This window comes from Solanum verrucosum, unplaced genomic scaffold (genome assembly GCF_900185275.1).
Source record: "Solanum verrucosum unplaced genomic scaffold, falcon-dt-bn FXZP01000125.1, whole genome shotgun sequence".
NCBI classification, from domain to species: domain Eukaryota; kingdom Viridiplantae; phylum Streptophyta; class Magnoliopsida; order Solanales; family Solanaceae; genus Solanum; species Solanum verrucosum.
The window spans coordinates 1,760,740-1,779,597 of record NW_026019923.1 but is presented as its reverse complement, the minus strand read 5'-3'; the positions used below and the strand labels follow the sequence as shown (position 1 = coordinate 1,779,597).

At 28.3% G+C, this 18,858-nt stretch overlaps 2 protein-coding genes across 2 annotated transcripts in view; one reads left to right on the top strand and one right to left on the bottom strand.

Moving 5' to 3' along the window:
* The window catches only part of LOC125824718 (enolase), a 233,916-nt gene that overhangs the window by 205,919 nt on the left and 9,139 nt on the right, over nt 1-18,858 (bottom strand). The window lies entirely within an intron of this gene.
* Nucleotides 14,707-17,849, top strand: LOC125824785 (putative homeobox-leucine zipper protein ATHB-51). Its single transcript, XM_049504136.1, has 3 exons — nt 14,707-15,076; nt 15,233-15,579; nt 17,464-17,849. The coding sequence occupies exons 1-3, from the start codon at nt 14,980-14,982 to the stop codon at nt 17,752-17,754; spliced, it is 735 nt and encodes a 244-aa protein (XP_049360093.1). The 5' UTR covers nt 14,707-14,979; the 3' UTR covers nt 17,755-17,849.

Genomic DNA, 18,858 nt, shown 5'->3' with positions numbered 1-18,858 from the left:
AAATGAAGAGTTTTGAAACTTGAGCTTGCTATAAATCACAAGGGTAAGTGAGAAGTTTAAAGTCTAATATTAATTGTTTCTAAATATGAACGTATGACATTTTCTTGGAACAGATTAACAAAAAGTATTGTAAAAGCTTGTAATGAAGAACGTGATTTTTCTGAAGAAGGAAGGTACTGAGATTATTTGCTAGGCTTGAAAGTGGAGCCTGGCACCGTTGGATCACTAAGGTCGACTTTTGTCCCTGTTCGAGAGAACTATAGTCGATTTTTGTTTCTGTTTGATGGGTGGGTCTTGCTGTCAAACTCCCTGCATTTGAGCATTAATCTCTATCTGGCCTGAGAAACCTCTGCACGCCTCCGTTACCTTGTGGGAGGCTGCACGCCTCCGTTACCTTGTGGGAGGCCTACAGAAGTGTTTGGTTGTAGCATTAGTTGTGCTCAAATCTCCCTACTAACACATTTTAAGTTGAGCTCGTTATATCAGATTTGTGTAGTGTGCTTTATATCTTTTATATAATTGATAAGCTATGGCATATAAACAAGTTTATACTATGCGCACTCAAAGAATAGCAACCATAACACGTTCCTCTAGACCTTTTTGTTCATTAATTTGTAACAACTCTTTTGAAATGTGGTTTAGATTTCAGAAAAGGGAAAAATGACAAATATATCCTCGAACTATCGTTAATAGTATACATATACTGTTTGTCATACTTTTGGGACATTGGTGTCCCTACCGTTAAAAAATTAGAGCATATATGCCCTTCACTCTAATAGAAGACTAAACATGGACACGTGGCGCAATCTTATCCATCGATCCGATATTTAATAAATGTTGGGTTGATGGATAAGATTATGACACGTGTATGTCCGTTAGTATAAATGGTAACTATGCTCTAGTTTTTGGACGGCAGAGGCATCAATGTCTCAAAAGTATGACGGAGGGTATGTACATACCATTTACGATAGTTTGGAGATATATTTTTCCTTTTTCCCTTTAGAAAATTGTATAGTGCATGTGACCTTGAACAGTACTTCACTGATTATTAAGTAGCTGTCTTTTTGATGTTCCAGCTCCTGTGTAAATCTATCCCTATCTTGGGAAAAGGTTCGAAGAGTTTAATGTGTACGTAATTTTATTTCTATCGGAAAAAAATTGAAAGGTTATTTTCAGTAGCCCTTCGAATCAAGCAATACATAATGTAAATTAAGTATGTAAAGTAAATATAATAATGAAGAAACCATACTGAAAAATAACAAAGAAGAGAAACGTAGTAGCAACCGATAGTACTATAATTGAAGCTAAGGAGAGAACATGTGATAGTACTATAATTGAAGCTAAGGAGAGAACATGTAATACTAAATTGAAGAATAAGATAGTAGAGGAATAATAATAAATAGTAATAATCAAATTGATAAAGAAATTAAACAACGTTCAACTATGTACCTATTAATCTTTTATCCTAATCATCGACCTCCAGTACTACAAAAAAGTAATAACAATAATAGGGTGACCTTTTCTTCATCTAATTTAAACTAGTCACCGTAAAAATTACATCTTTTATGTATAAAGTCAAAACAAATAGTAAATATTGAAATGTTAGATTCTTTATGTGTTCACATCTTTATATTTTGAATATCATAATGAAAATTTCAACTTGCCACGTTATGATACCTATATAATAGTGTAAGAAGCAGAATAATGATTAAATAGCCAAAGTACTAATAAACTAACCTAGATAATTAGTGTTAATCACCAATTAATTAATCGAAATATGAGTAAATTGATCTATACATTAATAGGATCGGATAGAGTTTATCAACATCAGATTTATACGAATTCAATACTTTTGATATGAAGTATAAATTTATATATAAAAATTCTATAAAATTACCAAAAAAAAAAAAGACATGATTCCACAATTTTAAAATATACTAGATTCAATATTAAAAATCATAAAAATATTGAACCTATAAAACTTTACAAATACCTAATCCAAACACTATCATTATAAAGAAGTAATCCATCCCTTGGGCAGATCAACCAAGATCAAAATATCTTCCATGCAATTAAAATTTACACACATTAATATTTGAGTAAATAAATATGTGTAAATTTTAGGTTTAACAAACATAAAAATTTATATTAGTGCTCTATAGTTATGGTTTTGCTATTTGCGCTCCATAGCAAACTATCATAGCAAACATAGTTTGCTATGGAGCATCAAATTTGTATAAAAATCGCAGGTAACATATGATTGTATAAAATCGCAGGCATCTGATTTGTATAAATCACAGTGATTTGTATAAATCAGGCGTTCGTGTCTATGAAAATTACATTTGTATATGTATATGTTCTTTGTGTTTGTAGATCTGCATAAAATTTGAATTCGTATACAATTGAATCAAGTTAAAACAGTTGTGTTTGTATATCAAATCTCTCTCACTTTATACAAAAACAAATTATACATTGTATTTTGTATAATTTGTGTTTGTATAAAGCGAGAGAGAGAAAAGCGAAAGAGAACTGGGCAGGGGAGGATTTGTATTGTATAATTATAAGTGTATAGGACGAAGAGATATGCATTTGTATTTGTATATACAATTTTTTCTCGCTTTATACAAACACAAATATAATTTATACATTTGTGTTTGTATAAAGTGAGAGAGGCAAGCGAGATCCAGGGAGAGTGGTGAGCGATATTTCTGGGGAAAGAGACGAATGACAAAGTGTTTATTATGAATTAAACTTAGATGAAATTGTGGTTATAACATTTATTTTGAATTGATAATTTGTTATTTCATACAATTTTCTCATATTTATATCAATTTAATAAATACATAATATATATTTTTATATATTATTATCACTTATTTATAGGCATGAGCCTATTAATCAGGAAGTGTTGTGTATGTAGAAGTACAATAGATAAGCAGGGAGAAAAAAATTGTACTTTCTTCGTTTTAATTTATTTATCTTTTTTTTTCAATTTATTAAAAAAAGACTTTTTTTGACAATTCTTTAATTTCAATTTTACATGTGACAATTTAAGACCATTTGATTTTGTACCTATCTTTAACTTAATATTATAAAATTTAATATATATATATATATATTACTTTCTTTAAGTTTGTATCGAATCAAAATAAGACAGATAAATTGAAACCGAGAAAACAATATATATTTAATGTGTACGTGAAGATTTCATCATTATGGGCGGCTTGTCCTTTGATAGTAAAGGCATATATACTTGCAAATATTAACTATATATTAAGAAATTAAAGGACAAGCAAATAGCTACTTACTACTTTGCATTTATGCTTCAACTAAATTCCTTCTAACTGTAAATTCAGAATAGATGAATATATTATTTGATTAAGGTTTGAATAATCAGGAATATTATATTGACAAAGATTGAGCATTCAAAAATCGAAATTATATTGATCATCACATAAAGTACAATTAAATTTCATGTTCTACACATATTTTGATTGAATTAATGAGAAAAGAGAAATGAGAAAATAGTAATGTTTTTACACAAAAAAAAATTAGAAAGCTTCTCATGACTATTTCAGTAAGAATCTATTTTTCATCCGATATTTTTCTAGTGAGTTGATTCGATGGGAAAAATCATGAATTTCTGATCGATTTGCGATGAGAAAAGCCTCCATTACTCGTAGTGAATGTCCCACTTTTTATCACGGCAAAGGGTATAAACTGTCATTTTTCTATCGAAGGATAAAAGCGTTCCTCGTTGAATAGTAGAGGAGCCATTTTTTATATTTTTAATTATGACTTAAATAACTAAAACAATCTATGAACTAGTTTGATCAAATTAAAATGCATAAATTTTAAATTTTGAATCTACGTATGATGATAAATATAAGATGGGGGTAATATTTCCTTAGTACAAAAGAGGACCATGCATTTTGTGGGCTACTTCATGTTTGAGGCGCATCATAATATCTCATTAATATGTGATCCTTTCAACTTCTTTTAATATATTAATAATAATAAATAGCAGAAAATCCAGAGAAGAAATTAAATTAACAAATATTGTACTTTTGTTTTTTAAAAAATAAAAAAATGTACCTTTGTAGAAAGATTAATTTTGTGGTTGATAATTAAACACTTTGAAATAGCATATGGACCATTTTACTTGTTAAAAATTATGTCACATTAGGCCTATATAACATTATAGGCAACACGTTGTGGATTAAATTAATTGTTGAAGTTTGATTAGATTTTTGTAGTCCTCTTAGCTGTGATGATTTGAAATTTGGATTAATTATATGGTCCCAAATATTTTTTTAAAATTTTGTAGGCTTGTACGTCAATGGTCTTTTAAATTTATCGATAATTTATTTAGATATTTGAATTGTATATAATTTATTTTAATTGAGCACTTGATAAAGTGTTTATATTAAACACTTCTGATTTATATTTTCGAAAGATTTTTGCGCTTGTTCTCAAGTGCTCATTACATAGATGAGATAAGATAGCATAACAAGTCGTAAATTCTTAAGCATGTTCCAATTAAGATTGATATATTTAATTAAAGGAGATATCATATTTTATGCAATTGACTTAACTATCTAATAAACGTTTTAGAATACACACAAAAATAGTATTTAATAGGAACATTTTACTATGAATTAAAACACTCAATTAAAATAAGTCATAATTTAAATATCACGTAAATTGAGACGATAAAAGAGTAAAAGCCGTCTATTTCGAAACTAAAAGGAATCGACGATGAAGCATGTGATGTAATTTGATTCATAATAACACGAAATTTTACCACCTTTTGGTAAATGAAGATATATTTTTAACATGACGGTATTAACTTTGATACATATATTGCATGAATATTGTCCCCTCATTTTTCAGATGTTTGACCAAGTTTTATAATGAAAAACGAAATTTATATTTTGTGTTATTGAGGCATACAATTACTAAGAAAGTCTTTGCAATCGAAGTGAGACTGAGTGACATACTAACACTATTAATTGTGTGTCAAAACCTAATTGAACTATCGATGAAACTATAACAAACATCTTTCGAAGATTTTTCTACTTCTAATTAGCATTATATTTTTATCTCATAGAAAAAGTTTTTCCTTGCTTGATAAGTTTGTAATCATAAATGTTATTATTTATATCGTCAATACATATAACTTAAACCTTAAGCAGTCCAAGCATTGTCCTTTTCTATAGGTTAAATAGTTAGTAGAATCTAATAGAATACTCTAAATATGAATCTATTTTAGTACTTAATTAGTTGAAGGCTCTAGTAGAATAGACAGTACACAATAGAAGGGCCTAAGTAGATACATTATAATTATTTCCTAGGATAACAATATTACAAGTAACATAATAATTTAGTTTCTCACATTTAAAATCATTATCTGATAGAAGTTAAAAGACTAATCCTTCGGGGGTCGTCTGATTCGTGAAATAAAGAATAATAATTTTAAAATAAAATATTAGATTATTTTATTTTGCATTTAGTTGATTCTATCTATTCTGGATTATCAATTCTCGTATTAGTTACACCATACTTATGATTAATACTACGTGGGATAACAATTTTGGAGTAAAGCATCAAAATTACCAAGATGCCCTTCCTTGAGACTCTTTGCCCATTGCCTTTCGGAAGATCGAAGACTAAATTGAAAATAAAAGTTTATCCCAACTTATCTAGTATGAAATCAAAACATAATTTATATTAAAGCTTGTGTTTCAATGATTGATAAGACGACCAAGCGCTACTTGTGTCTGTCTGGTTCAATGATTTAGTTGCTCTTTTAAAAAAACAGGAATACAAATAAAAAAACACCCAAAGAAAAAGCCTCACAACCTGATATACAATGTATATTTCATTTTTAATCCAATAAACTTAACATATAAAAACAAAATTTATTCAATAAATAATCATGTTATTATTTAATCCTCATATTATAATTTTATCACTATAATCTCGATATAACTTGTTCACCAACTAAAGGAATTCTCCTAATGAAATTACTTAAAATATGTATTAGGAATACTAGTACTATCATTTTTTAAATTATAGGGATAAGGATGAAGAAATTTATCCCAAGAGATCCAACTACTACCTAATTTATTAATTACTGCCCTATTTAGAAATGATATATTATAGCAGTAGTTTTTTGTACCAAAAAATAGGAAGTACTATTTTTAGTGTTGACTCTAAAACTTAGAATAGTATACCCTATATATACTTAACTTCTTAGCCCACAAAATCAATTTCACTGAAATAAATGGAACAAACACTATTCTCTACCAACTAACTTACAATACCAATCACCCTTTTTTACCCATACTTCCATTCATTCTTTAATCAGATATTTTGATTTCGAGCTTTACAAATGAAATCATCTTTAGTAAAAAGTATTTTTAATTGCTAAAAAAATTAGTCGGAACGATTCAAGTGGGAAACAATAGAAAATGAAAGGTTGAATTTAATCCACTTCATATATATATATATATGTGTGTGTGTGTGTGTGTGTTGGTTGTGGGGGGGGGGGGGGGCTTTTAGTGGAGTACTAATGAGGTTAAAAAATTACTTTAGGATTTTTGAACATCTGGCCGCTCAGCTAAAAATAATTATAGCCGTTAGTCAATATACAATACATATACATTAATTATGTATATAATATGTATATCTTGGTAGAAGGCTATACAATATAAGAATTCCAAATTAGTTTATCATGAAGCTAGTAAATAAAATAGATATAAGAATGTGTATTAATTAATTATAATTAATTGATAACAATCTTTTATTATATAAAGACACATGTTCTATATTATTCAATAACTATAAATATTAATGTGTGTGTAAGTTTTTTTTCCTTTTTTTTTTCACTAGTTATGTAGGAGTTAACACTTTTTTTTCCCTTTCCACCTTAATCATTTTGAAGTATCCTCAAAGTTTGTGACAACTACTTTTTTATTAGTTTTATTAATGATTCTTTTCACCAACTTTTTTATTTCTTGTGTAAAGATGCATTTGTTCGATTAATGTAAAATTTGAAAACCAAAATTTCTTCTTTTTCCAAACTTGTATGAGAATGAAATAGATAAATGTACCCAAATGAATTAATTATAGAGGAGCTTATGTGAATGCATTTGAAATTGAATAAGTACATGACATTAAATTGCCACCACATTTGCTCAAATATATAATTATGCTTCCTAGCTAGCTAGGCAAGTCAAATAATGTGTCCAACAAGAAAGACCACTTAGGTCCAAACAAATTTTTTATTATATTCTTTGGAAAAAAGGAATAAAAACTTTTTGATGGAACATGTTTTTATCTTTTTAGTCAATTTACCCCCGAGTGAATTCGAGTTAATAGAACTTAGTCAACTTTCAGATACCAGATAGTTAAAGTGTGAAGTGCACAAATTATTGTTTTTAAGACTCATACTCAAAGAATAGCCAAAGTTTACAAAAAACTTTTGTTATTTTAAAATTAAATTCAAACTCACAAAATTATAGTTGAAAATCGTAAATTTAAAGTTTCAAATATTAGATTTATAAGTCTATATCTGAATGTATATTTGATGAGCATAAGTCAATTTTATTAGTTACCAATGTATATTTGAACACCTATCTAGATTTACTTAGAAGTGTTTTACAGTGTCTTTTTGATGAACATAGGTCAATGTTTATTCATTTTAAAACACCTTGGAGGTGTATGATATATGGGAAGAAACATATGACAAAATTTGTCAAAATTGACTAAACTTTATATAATATTTTAAAATTTTAATATATTTTAAATAATATCATGTCATGTCATGCAATCGACTATCTAGTGTCTGTACCATATAAATTTTCACCATGATTATGTATGAAATAAGAGTTCTTCATTTTATCTTTATTTAATTTTTGGGTCCAAAAAACTTGAAAATAATATTAATTTTTTTCCTGAAACCTTTAATAGAAGAGTTAAATAATTTATGGGTCCAAAAAACTTAAATATATGATGTCTTTTACTAAGAAGACATTTCAAATGCGAGCTATGTATTCTCATGTGGACCATAAACAATTTTTCAGCATATAATTCTCTATCAAGATAACATACTAATGGTCAATTTGCATGCCCTTGTTACAACATAAGCACTCTATCCAAAAAGTTGAAACATGGTAAAAACTTTTGTTTTATGGTCCATCAACGTTTTTTTGAAGCAAGGACATAAATATCGAAATGATGCAAAATTATTCGATGAGACTAAAGAATTAAGACCTACACCTTATTCAATATAAAATTAAATTTTTTAGGTATTTGTTACCTTTTACATGACCTGATAATGTCTAATATATATTTTAGTCATAATACATAAATATATTAATATTAACTTGCCATCAGCTGATATTTATATCTTTCAATCTTGTGTATATATACACAAGTAGACATTTATACTTGTATAGAGTTGAACAAATAGATACATGTATCTTATGTGACATACTACACATAGAACAACATGTAAAATGTCGTGTAGGACGCAAATTGTCATATAGGACGCGAATGTCTACTTGTTCAACTCTATAAATGTAAGATAAGACCAGATTAAAGGGCATATTATGCCTATATATATATTTTATATCAAACTTAAATTACTCACTTCCTAAGAGTTTCCGGTGGCACAATCTTACCATTTAGGTGACAATGTTAGTGTCCTTTTTACATCGTCAATATATAAAATTTAAACTCGTTATTATTATTTTTACTGTGTTTGTGTCCTTTTAACTAATGAAGGTTTATGACGTACAATTTGTAACGTTCTATACCTATCAAACCCCATTTCAGTCTGTTGGTCACATTTTTTTTTGGGATTCTAACAGTACCCTTTAATTTAATTTCTTCTTCCCCTCTGTTATATATATATAATATAAATATTGAATATTAATTATATGTGTTCATGATACAGGTCCACTTACTGATCTTTATACATAACTAGCCAAGAAAAAAGACTGTTTCTCTGTGTGTTAAATTTTTATGTGTAAGTGAAAAGGAAGGTTCATCAAATTGACTAATCGATTGTGGTGGACTGATAAATATTTGTTTATACTAATACCGTCTTGGATATGTTATAGTCTTTGTTAGGGAGATTTATTCCTAACATGGGATATTTCGATGCAAATTTAAATTTAGTATGTAGATATACAATGTAAAAATTGAGTATCGGTTGAGAAACAAAAAATTAAGAAATTTAATATTTGTATCCATAAGAATTGTGGTAAAGTGATAAGTAATTCTTTTTGGTAGGTGCATGGTTGTTGGTGCATACTTCCAATTCATGCTTAATACATTTGAAGGGGAGTTTGATGTAACTAGGGGTGTTCATGGCTTGGATAAAAACCGATCCAAACCGAAAAACTAAACCAAACCGATTTAATTTGGGTTTTGGTTTGGTTTGGTTTTAGATTGTTAAGAATCGATAGTATTTGGTTTGATTATGGTTTTGTTCAAAAAAAATCGAAGAAATAACCGAACCGAACCAACAAGTTATATACATAAATTTTATTATTATACATACATAATATATTATATTCGTAAACAATTTTAAAGATTTTATATATGTTTCATCAAAATTTATTTATAATTTACTTATGAAAGAAAAAATGTTCAGGGTGAGAACATTTTTCTTATTGGTTTCATGTATATGAGCATCTATGCAAATTCTTTGTGGGTCTGAAAATGTCATTGACTCTTCCTTCTATGCCAAAATAGTGAATTTTAAAGTTTTATTCAGTAAATTCAATGATTGAAAGTTTTGTAATGCCACTCATTCTAACTATTTTTTTTGTTTGAATGGATTGTTGTCACTTTTTTCATGTTTTGAATGAATTGTTTCTTTTATTTTTATGTATGGTTAATAACCAAACCAAACCAAAACCGAAAACAACCAAACCGATAAATGTATATTATATTTGGTTTGGTTTGGTTTTGATAATTTTAAAACTGATTAAGTTGGTTTGGTTTTGGTTTTGACCAATAACCGACCCAAACCAAACCGTGAACACCCCTAGATGTAACTAGTAAGGTTGTTGTCGTGTAAGAGATCATGAATATTTGAGCTGTGAAAATAGTCTCTTGTAGAAATATTTGGTAAGTGGCGTATAATAGACCCTTATGGGGTCTGGTCCTTTTTCGGATCCTTCACATACCAGGAGCTTAGTGTATCTGACTGACATTTTTATGAGTTATGGTGGAGTGATAAGTATTGTTTAATAATCAGAGGTCTGAGGTTTAAATCTTAATTTTGTATGAGATCGTCTTTGTTAGGAAACGTCTAACCCTCAATATAAAACTTTAAGACGGAAATTATGATTCAGTCGAGGCCCATTTTGGATGATGAACACAATGACATAGCACTAGTGTGAAATTTTTCAATGGAAATCTAAATTTGGACGGACTCTAATAGGGGTGTGCAAAAATCGATTTAACCAATAAACTGAACCAAAAAGGAAATACAACTCAATTGTCAATATCGATTCGATTTCTAATTTTATTATTTTAGTTAATGGTTAAATCGATAACCCAATAAGATTCTATTAAAATTACTATTTTACTCCTAATTATATAACTATGACTTTAACATTTTACCAACTTTATTTCGTAAATTTTAGTATTACTTTCGTCCATAGGCAACACAAACCAGCCTCTTCCTTTCTATTGGGACACCTTCTCTCTTCTCGACATAAATTAGTATTACCTTCTCTCTTCTCAATTTTAGATTTGACAAACAATTAATTTCGCAAGTTCTTACACAAGTCTTTATAAGAAATTCGATCAATTCTATTCTATACAAAAATGATCAATTTATAAATTTGGCACTTCTATCCTTACTTCTATTTCCATTTTATGAACATCATATAAAATATGATCATATGAGTATTTTCTTATCTGTTTAATCGATATCAAACCATTATAAAACACATTTACAAATTAAAAATTAATAAATTGAATAGAATCAAACCGATCAATATACGCTTTAGATTCTAATATAAAAATCGAACACTCACTAAAAACAAAAGAGGAAAAAAAAATCAATATATTTTGTATGCAAGTTCATTTATTATAGGAGACCTACCCATTGGCCTTTAGGCAGCAGCAGCAGCAGCAGAACAATTCATTACTCTTTTTATTTATTATTAACCACTACTACCTCGTTCCTTACCATATTTCTGATGCATTTACACTTTTTTTTTTCCTCCTTTGCTTTAATCAATGACCCCTTTCATCAATTTGTCATCTTCCTAAGGTATGACTAGTCGCGGTAAATGAACGATTTGAACTGAATTTAAGCGAGTTAATATGAATAAAGTAAATAAAATAGGTTATTATACAATTTGGTTTCACGATTTATTTGGGTTGAGATAGGCTAAATAATGACTCAATGTTAAATGACATGTAAAGCCATTCACATGAATGTCTCTATTTTAAGATGGTCTTCAATTGTTTTTAACACTTTGAGTAATAAAAAAAATAAACTTGAAATCGAAGAAAAAGTAAATAAGACACATGTTATGTCTTATAAGGCAAAAAAAAAAAAAACGCTAGGCGTGAGTTATGTATTATGGGGATAAGTTTTTACTTTAAGAACTCACAAAGTTATGTCTTTTTTGTTTAAAAAAACTTTTGTCGGACAAGGACTTTTGCCTTACAAAATTAAGTCATGGTTAAAAATATTTTAACCTATAAATTTTTAGTAAATGAAAAGTAAGGACAAAAATTAAAGACTATTGATTTAAAGGGCAAAAACTAAAGGTCATAGGCAATCCGTGTAAAAACTTGTTGCACATAGTGATGAAGCCGGATTTTTTACTAATCTAAGAGGATTTTAATTAGAGGCAAAGCTAAGATTGGAAAATCAAAGTTATTAAATTTTTGATAATTTAGTTATATATATTAAGACTATTTTCTAACATAAATATTTATTTACCTCAAAGATAATGAGTTTTGTCGAACTCATAATTGAAATGACAGTTCTGTCATGTTCAAAATATAAAAGAATAAATATAGGAAGAGTTTGAAAAGATTCAATACTATATTATATATAGAATAATCTTGACCTTGTGTATATACAGTTCAACAAAATTTTCTTGTGTCCCTTAGCTCCGTCCCTAATTTCACATTAATAGAACTTTCCTTAAAAAAATCACATTTTTTTAATAGCGACTCCTTTGCTACTACATTAGGATAATCTTCTCCTCAGAAAAGTGACTCCTTTACTACTACACTATGATAATCTAATCTTATGTCAAGAAAATCCAATAGTCTATACATAACCACAAAAATTATAATTTGTCTTATTAATACATACATACAGTATAATTTTCTAACGAACAAAATTCAAAATTGAACCTCTTGCCTCCCTCCCTGTAGCTCCGCCCCCCCTAGAGAGACATTATTTGTCTCTTGCTAATACTGTTTTTTTGTGAACTTTAACCTCATGATCTTCTTACAAATAGACAGAAAAGAGCACTCAATATTGGTGCATATAGAAGAAAACAAGTACTAAGAAGTAGAAGTACTAAAGAGGGAAGGAGAAAGTTGTTAATTTTGTCAGAAAGATAAAAAAAAAAAAAAAGACAATAGGCGTGAAAATAGCTCAAGGCATCTTGTCTCTTTTTTTTTTAGGCCTTGTAGGGGACCATATACTCCCCCTAGATGGTGACTTATATATCGGATTTAGAGTCTGATTAGTTTGGATTTGTGTCGAAAAATTTCATTTTAAAGTTAGAGCACTCTTTGTATCAAGACAATTTCATATCCATGACAGAAACTCGAGACCTACTTCACTCCTCTAGATGGTGACTTTTGATATATCCTTTTTTTCACTCCCAGAAAAATAATAATTCAAGTTTTACTCAAAGATGAGTGATGGATACATTATTTGTATTAAGAAAATTTATCATATATTATACATAATAAAATAAAATAAATAAAATTTATATATTCATATAGTGTGATTTTTCAATTGAAGAATTTGAATGATGCCTTTTTGCTCCTTTAGTTCTTCTCTGGTTAAGGTGCATCAATAAGTATACAAAGTGTCTTTGCGTTTTACTTTTTATATTTACACAGATAAAGTAAAGAGATTTTTACACTATTAAATTATTCAAAATAACTAGTAATGTGGAGAATACGGATAGACAACTTGTTATAGCATGAAAAATTATGCTGATATGTGTAAAAATTATTTACAATATTATCGTGTACATAAGGTAAATCCAAGGGTAAATTTAGGAGTGGGGTGGGGGAGGGGGGGGGGGGGTTTACAAATTCACGGTAAGTCTAGTATCTTTTCCCAAAGACTTTATGTGTATATATATGTTGAATCTAGAAAGTCGAAAGCGAATTCACATAAACCTAGTAGTTTTCACAGACTTTATTATATACTAAAAAAATTATTAAATATCTATAAACTTTGCCTACAAATCTAGTCATTATAATAAACCCAAAATTACTATAAAAATCATAAATTTTAAAATCTCAATCTATTTCCCATCTTTTAATTTCTTTTACCACTTCACTTGATGAATTAGGATTTTTTTTACTTCATATAGGATTAAATGATCTCAATAACTCCTAGCTAGTTAATGAAGGAAGTGCAAATTTTATGGTCTTTAATTAAACATACCATTGGAGTTAATTTTTTCCTGTTGAAATTTAACACTAAATTAAATCCCAATTAATTAATATCTCTATAGTACACCCACTCAAGGTCCCAAAAAATATTAACAGTACTAAATTAAATCCCCAATAAAATATATGGAGTGGATTTTTTTCACCCCATATATGATTTTAAGTCTCAATTAATAACTCCTAAGTTAATAAAGAATGCACATATTTTATGGTTCTTTAAATATACATCAATGAGTCCAAATTCTGTTTTTGAAATTTAGCACTAATAAAATTCCCCAATTAATTAACAGTTTAAGTTAATTTATAGGTAAGCCTCCAAGAAAAAAAAAACAAAGAAATTTATAATCTAAAAAATAAAATAGATTAATCGTTACAATTGATCAATAACATGCAGTGTAAAAAACTCTCTATTATAACAATGTTGTATATAACTTAAACTCATTCATATAATATGTATCTTCCGTGTAAGAAATATTTACACTATCATATGCATATGTACACTTTCTATGTCTCATTTTATGTGATACCCTTTTCTTTTCAGTCTGTCCCAAAAATAATATAACCTACTATAATTGAAAATAATTTAACTTTAAAATTCCTCTTTTACCCTTAATTAAAATAATTTTCAGCCACACAGATATTCAAAGATTGTTTTAGAGCTTTTTTTTTCTTAAGCACCGTACCAAGTAGAACGATGCCACATAAAATAAAAAATAGAGAATAATTTTTATCTTTAATAGCAGATAACTTGTCTTATTTCAAAATTACAAAAATCACATATTTCTTTAGATTGATACCCTCATAACTAATCATAAATATATATATATATATATATATATATATAATTTTATTTTTTTTGTATAATTAATATCACTATAGTACCCTCACCCACCCAAGGTCCCAAATAAAGAACATCCAAGAACCAAAAGAGGGAGTGGTATTTATGAGTTGCTCCAAAAAGTGAAGCATATATAGAGCCCTCGCAAGTTCTTTATACTCTAACTATCTCTTTCACAAATTGACATAATATCTACAAGTGTAGTAAACTCTCCCTACAACATCTTCTTATCATTTTTCACTTTTGTTTCTTCAAAACAAACCAAGAAAGTCTTCAAACTTTATCAATAAGACAAAACCATAAAAACCCCTTTTTTTTAAAAATTGTTTTATTTTTTAAGGTGGTCCATTGTTTTGAGTACTAGAAAAAGAAAAGAGTATTTATCAATATATTGAAGGGGGTAGAATTTGTGTGTTTTCTTGAAACTTTGCCTTGTTTAGAAGGAAGGAAAAAATATGGATTGGAATGGAAATATTAGACCTTTTGTTTCAAGACCAGTTATTGATAATTCTCTCAATTTTCTCTACAACTACAATTATGACCAATATCAAGGTAAATATATTACAAAAAATAGCAAATTTTTTATTTATTTATTCATATACTATACATCATTCTTAGAAACTAACATATAATGTTACTTTTCATTGATTTAGAATATCAGTGTATAAAACTTAAACTCGTATTATAACAAGTTTTTTTTTTTTGAAGGTATGGAAATGAAGCATGCAATGCAAACACAACATGGTGGAGTACAAGTCCCAACAATGGACAACAACAACAACTTTGTACTCAATCAACATCAATTGGACAAGAAGAAAAGGTTGTCAAGTGATCAATTAGAGTCACTAGAAAATAGTTTCCAAGAAGAGATAAAACTTGATCCAGACAGGAAAATGAAATTGGCTAAAGAACTTGGATTACAACCAAGACAAATTGCAGTTTGGTTCCAAAATAGGAGAGCTAGATGGAAGGCTAAACAACTTGAAAGACTCTATGATTCACTTAAACAAGACTATGATGTTGTTTCAAGGGAAAAACAAAAGCTTCAAGATGAGGTGACAATTCTTTCTCCATTTAATTTCTTGTATATCCATGCAATTCATGCACAATTGCATGTTCGGACCGTTTGCAACAAATTTTAAAGTCACAGAAAATTATAAATCCCAGTCACAGAAAATTATAAATCCCAATCACAAAAAAAAAAATGAAGAAACATAATTTTATTGATAAATATGTAGGTACAATTTTGTTACTCCCTAATCAAGGTCGTTAATAGCGTATTTCTCGAACTAGGTTGATTTGGATTTGATCTCTTTATGAATACTCCATGAATTTGCAGAATATTTGAGATGCCTTTTTAAGGGAATATAGTACCCTTTATATATAGGTCTGAACTAGGGTTTAGGGTTAAGTAGCATCCAAGAATCCTAATTGAAATTGAACACACCTTGTAGAATCCCAACTCGAATTGAACATGTCTTGTAAAGTCTCACAAAATTTCAATATTTACCAGGACCTATAGGTTACAAGTCCCGGTCAATACTGAAAGTAAAAGTCCATTGTAGTAACTTTGTGTGACCTATATAATTAATGAATTCAAATCATAAAATCAATCATTGATATATATCTTAGAATATGACTCCTTCATAGACGAGAGATGCTTCATGTATTGAACTATCCATCAAATTTTCTTCCTGTCTATTTTAAGAAGAAGACAAAAAAACTATTTTTGTGAAACTTAAAAATCATAGTATATAATTGTGGTTCAAATACGAATTCAAAATTATTTCTTTATGGAATTTATTTTTAAAAAAAATAAAATTGAACTCGTTATATTTTTAAAGTTAAGAACTTATACCTAATATTTATTGAACTCATAATAATTGGTGCCATAATTAACTTGGAGACAATTTTTACTACAGTAGTCCACATCATTCTAAAGCAAGGTGGGCTTAATTGAATGCAAATAAATAAATGTTAAAAATAAATTTTTGTGTCCCCTATTAAAACCTTGTAATAAAATTAAAAATTGAAATTGACACATCATACAACTTTGTTCCCTCTTTCCCTTTCCTTTTCTTTTGAATTAAAAAAAAAAATTATTCTCTCTCATGCAGTTTAAATTTTGTACATGTTCATTTTTTCTTTCAGATTTAACTTATGTATATTAATATTTCAAAGAACAACGAAAAATGATAATTTTCGTTAAGAGTGTTCAAAAATTAATTTATATAATATAAAAAATAACATGTGACCTAGATATATGTATCATTTTCTATATACGAAATGTTTTTTTTTATATACATAATATAGTATTTCGGTGAAAGATGTCAGTTGAATATCTTTAAACCTAGTGGTTCTGTCGTTGCCAAGAAAGGTTTGGACCATTAGATATTATACGTAGTTTTATCATATATTTTGCAAGAGGTTGTTCACAAATCCAACTTTAAAAAAAAATTATGGATGGTTATTTGTAATTTCTCTTGTATTTTTGGCTATATTATTCGAACATTTCAAATTGTATACATGTTGATTTATATGTTTTACTTGAGCTGATGATCTATTGGAAACAATCTTTGTACCTCTAAAAAGGTAAGATAAAGATTGTGCATACTGCGTACGGTCCAGGGGGAATCTAGGGGTTCGATTCACCCGACCACCCTCAACAAAAAATTATATTGTATAAATGAGGTATTATTTTTGTATGTTTAAATAAATTTTGAATCCCTTGAACATAAGACTAGAAGTTGACTCAGTGGTTTAGAATGTTCAAAATTCACCCTAAGGTTTATGTTACTGGCGTACAAACTATCCTTTTCAGACTCCACTTATATAATTGCACTGTATATATTATTGTTATTATTATATTGTACAAATCCTTTACACCGTCAATGTACAGAAGTTAAACTCTTTTCTTTTTTAATTTTTTTTCTTGATAGGTATTGGCATTAAGAGCAATTTTGAAGGAACAAGCCACAAAGAAACAAGTAAATTCCACAGTTTACACTGAAATATCAGGTGAAGAAACAGTTGAAAGCACATCAATGCCAAGTTCCAACAAGACAATTACAAGAGGAATTACTATAAGTAACCATCAAAATAATAATAATATTATTAATAATAATAATAATAATAATATTGCTGAATGTAGCTATGTTTTTAATAATGTTGTAGATGGGCTTAATCCAGTGATGCCACCTTATTGGGCCACTTTGCCAACATATCCATGAAGTGAGATTAATTTAACTTAATTGTGCTACTTCTAATTAATTTGTTAGGTTTAATTTTCTCTTTAATTAGCACCTAAGACAGATTAATTAGAAATTGAGAATAGAGTAGTAGCAGAGTTTAGTTTGATAAGTTGATGTTATATTTAAGATTAGGAGTACTAAGTGGTTTTTATTAGTTTGTCATTTGTAAGGTTGTACTACTCTTATTGTTGTATTGACATTAATATCATCAGTTTTTTTTTAATATAGTATAAGATGGGTGATGTTTAATTGATGTCATTAGTTATAATACTTTTTCAAATTTTGAATTTTGATTGAATCTTGTCAGGCCTTAATAGAGGTACAAATAAAATATTCTTTCCTATAATTGTGATATGATACGTAATCTTCACAGACAGTCGTTGTCGTGGCATCAAATATATAAATTTGTAAAGACGATTACATGAGTGAAATAATAAAAAAGAAATCTATTTGAAATAAATTGTTCTTCCTTCGTCTGAAATACTTGTCATGTTTTGATTATCAAGGATTAAATTTGTAGCTAAATTAAATTAATTTAATATTTTTAAATTTCAAACTTAAGATATTTAAAATTACATGAAAAGTAGTTCTTGTAAGATCTAAGATGCAATTTTATTCAAATATACAACATGGTAGAAAAATATACATCTTTAACACAATGTGTGTTTCTAGCTTGCTCTTTAGTCTCCCACCATTCAACTCCAGGTATGTTATTAGGACACATACTTGAACATTAGGTGTAACATTGTACTCCCTACTTTTCAAAATATATTTAGATAGTAGGTGCAACGATTTACTTCACAAACGAAGTCTCTTATTCAAGTCCAAGATGACATAGCTATACTCGGAAAGTAGAGCAGAAGAAGCATCTGACTCCTCATGCATGTTCTTTTTGGCTCGAAAAAATACAAAAATATTTGGGAGATTTACTTCACAAACGAGGTCTCTTATTCAAGTCCACGATGACATAGCTACATCATGGAAGTAGAAATAGAAGAATCTGACTCTTCATGCATGCTCTACTTGGTTCGGAGAAAACAAAATTATTTGGGATCACTTCCGCTTTAATGGAAGGACACAACA

What these genes read in the sequence shown, in the direction of transcription:
- LOC125824785 (XM_049504136.1), top strand. Translation starts at nt 14,980, where the DNA reads ATGGATTGGAATGGAAATATTAGACCTTTTGTTTCAAGACCAGTTATT. An exon ending in CAATTATGACCAATATCAAG is followed by an intron (nt 15,077 to 15,232) that starts GTAAATATATTA and finishes TTTTTTTTGAAG; the next exon opens with GTATGGAAATGAAGCATGCA. An exon ending in AACAAAAGCTTCAAGATGAG is followed by an intron (nt 15,580 to 17,463) that starts GTGACAATTCTT and finishes TTTTCTTGATAG; the next exon opens with GTATTGGCATTAAGAGCAAT.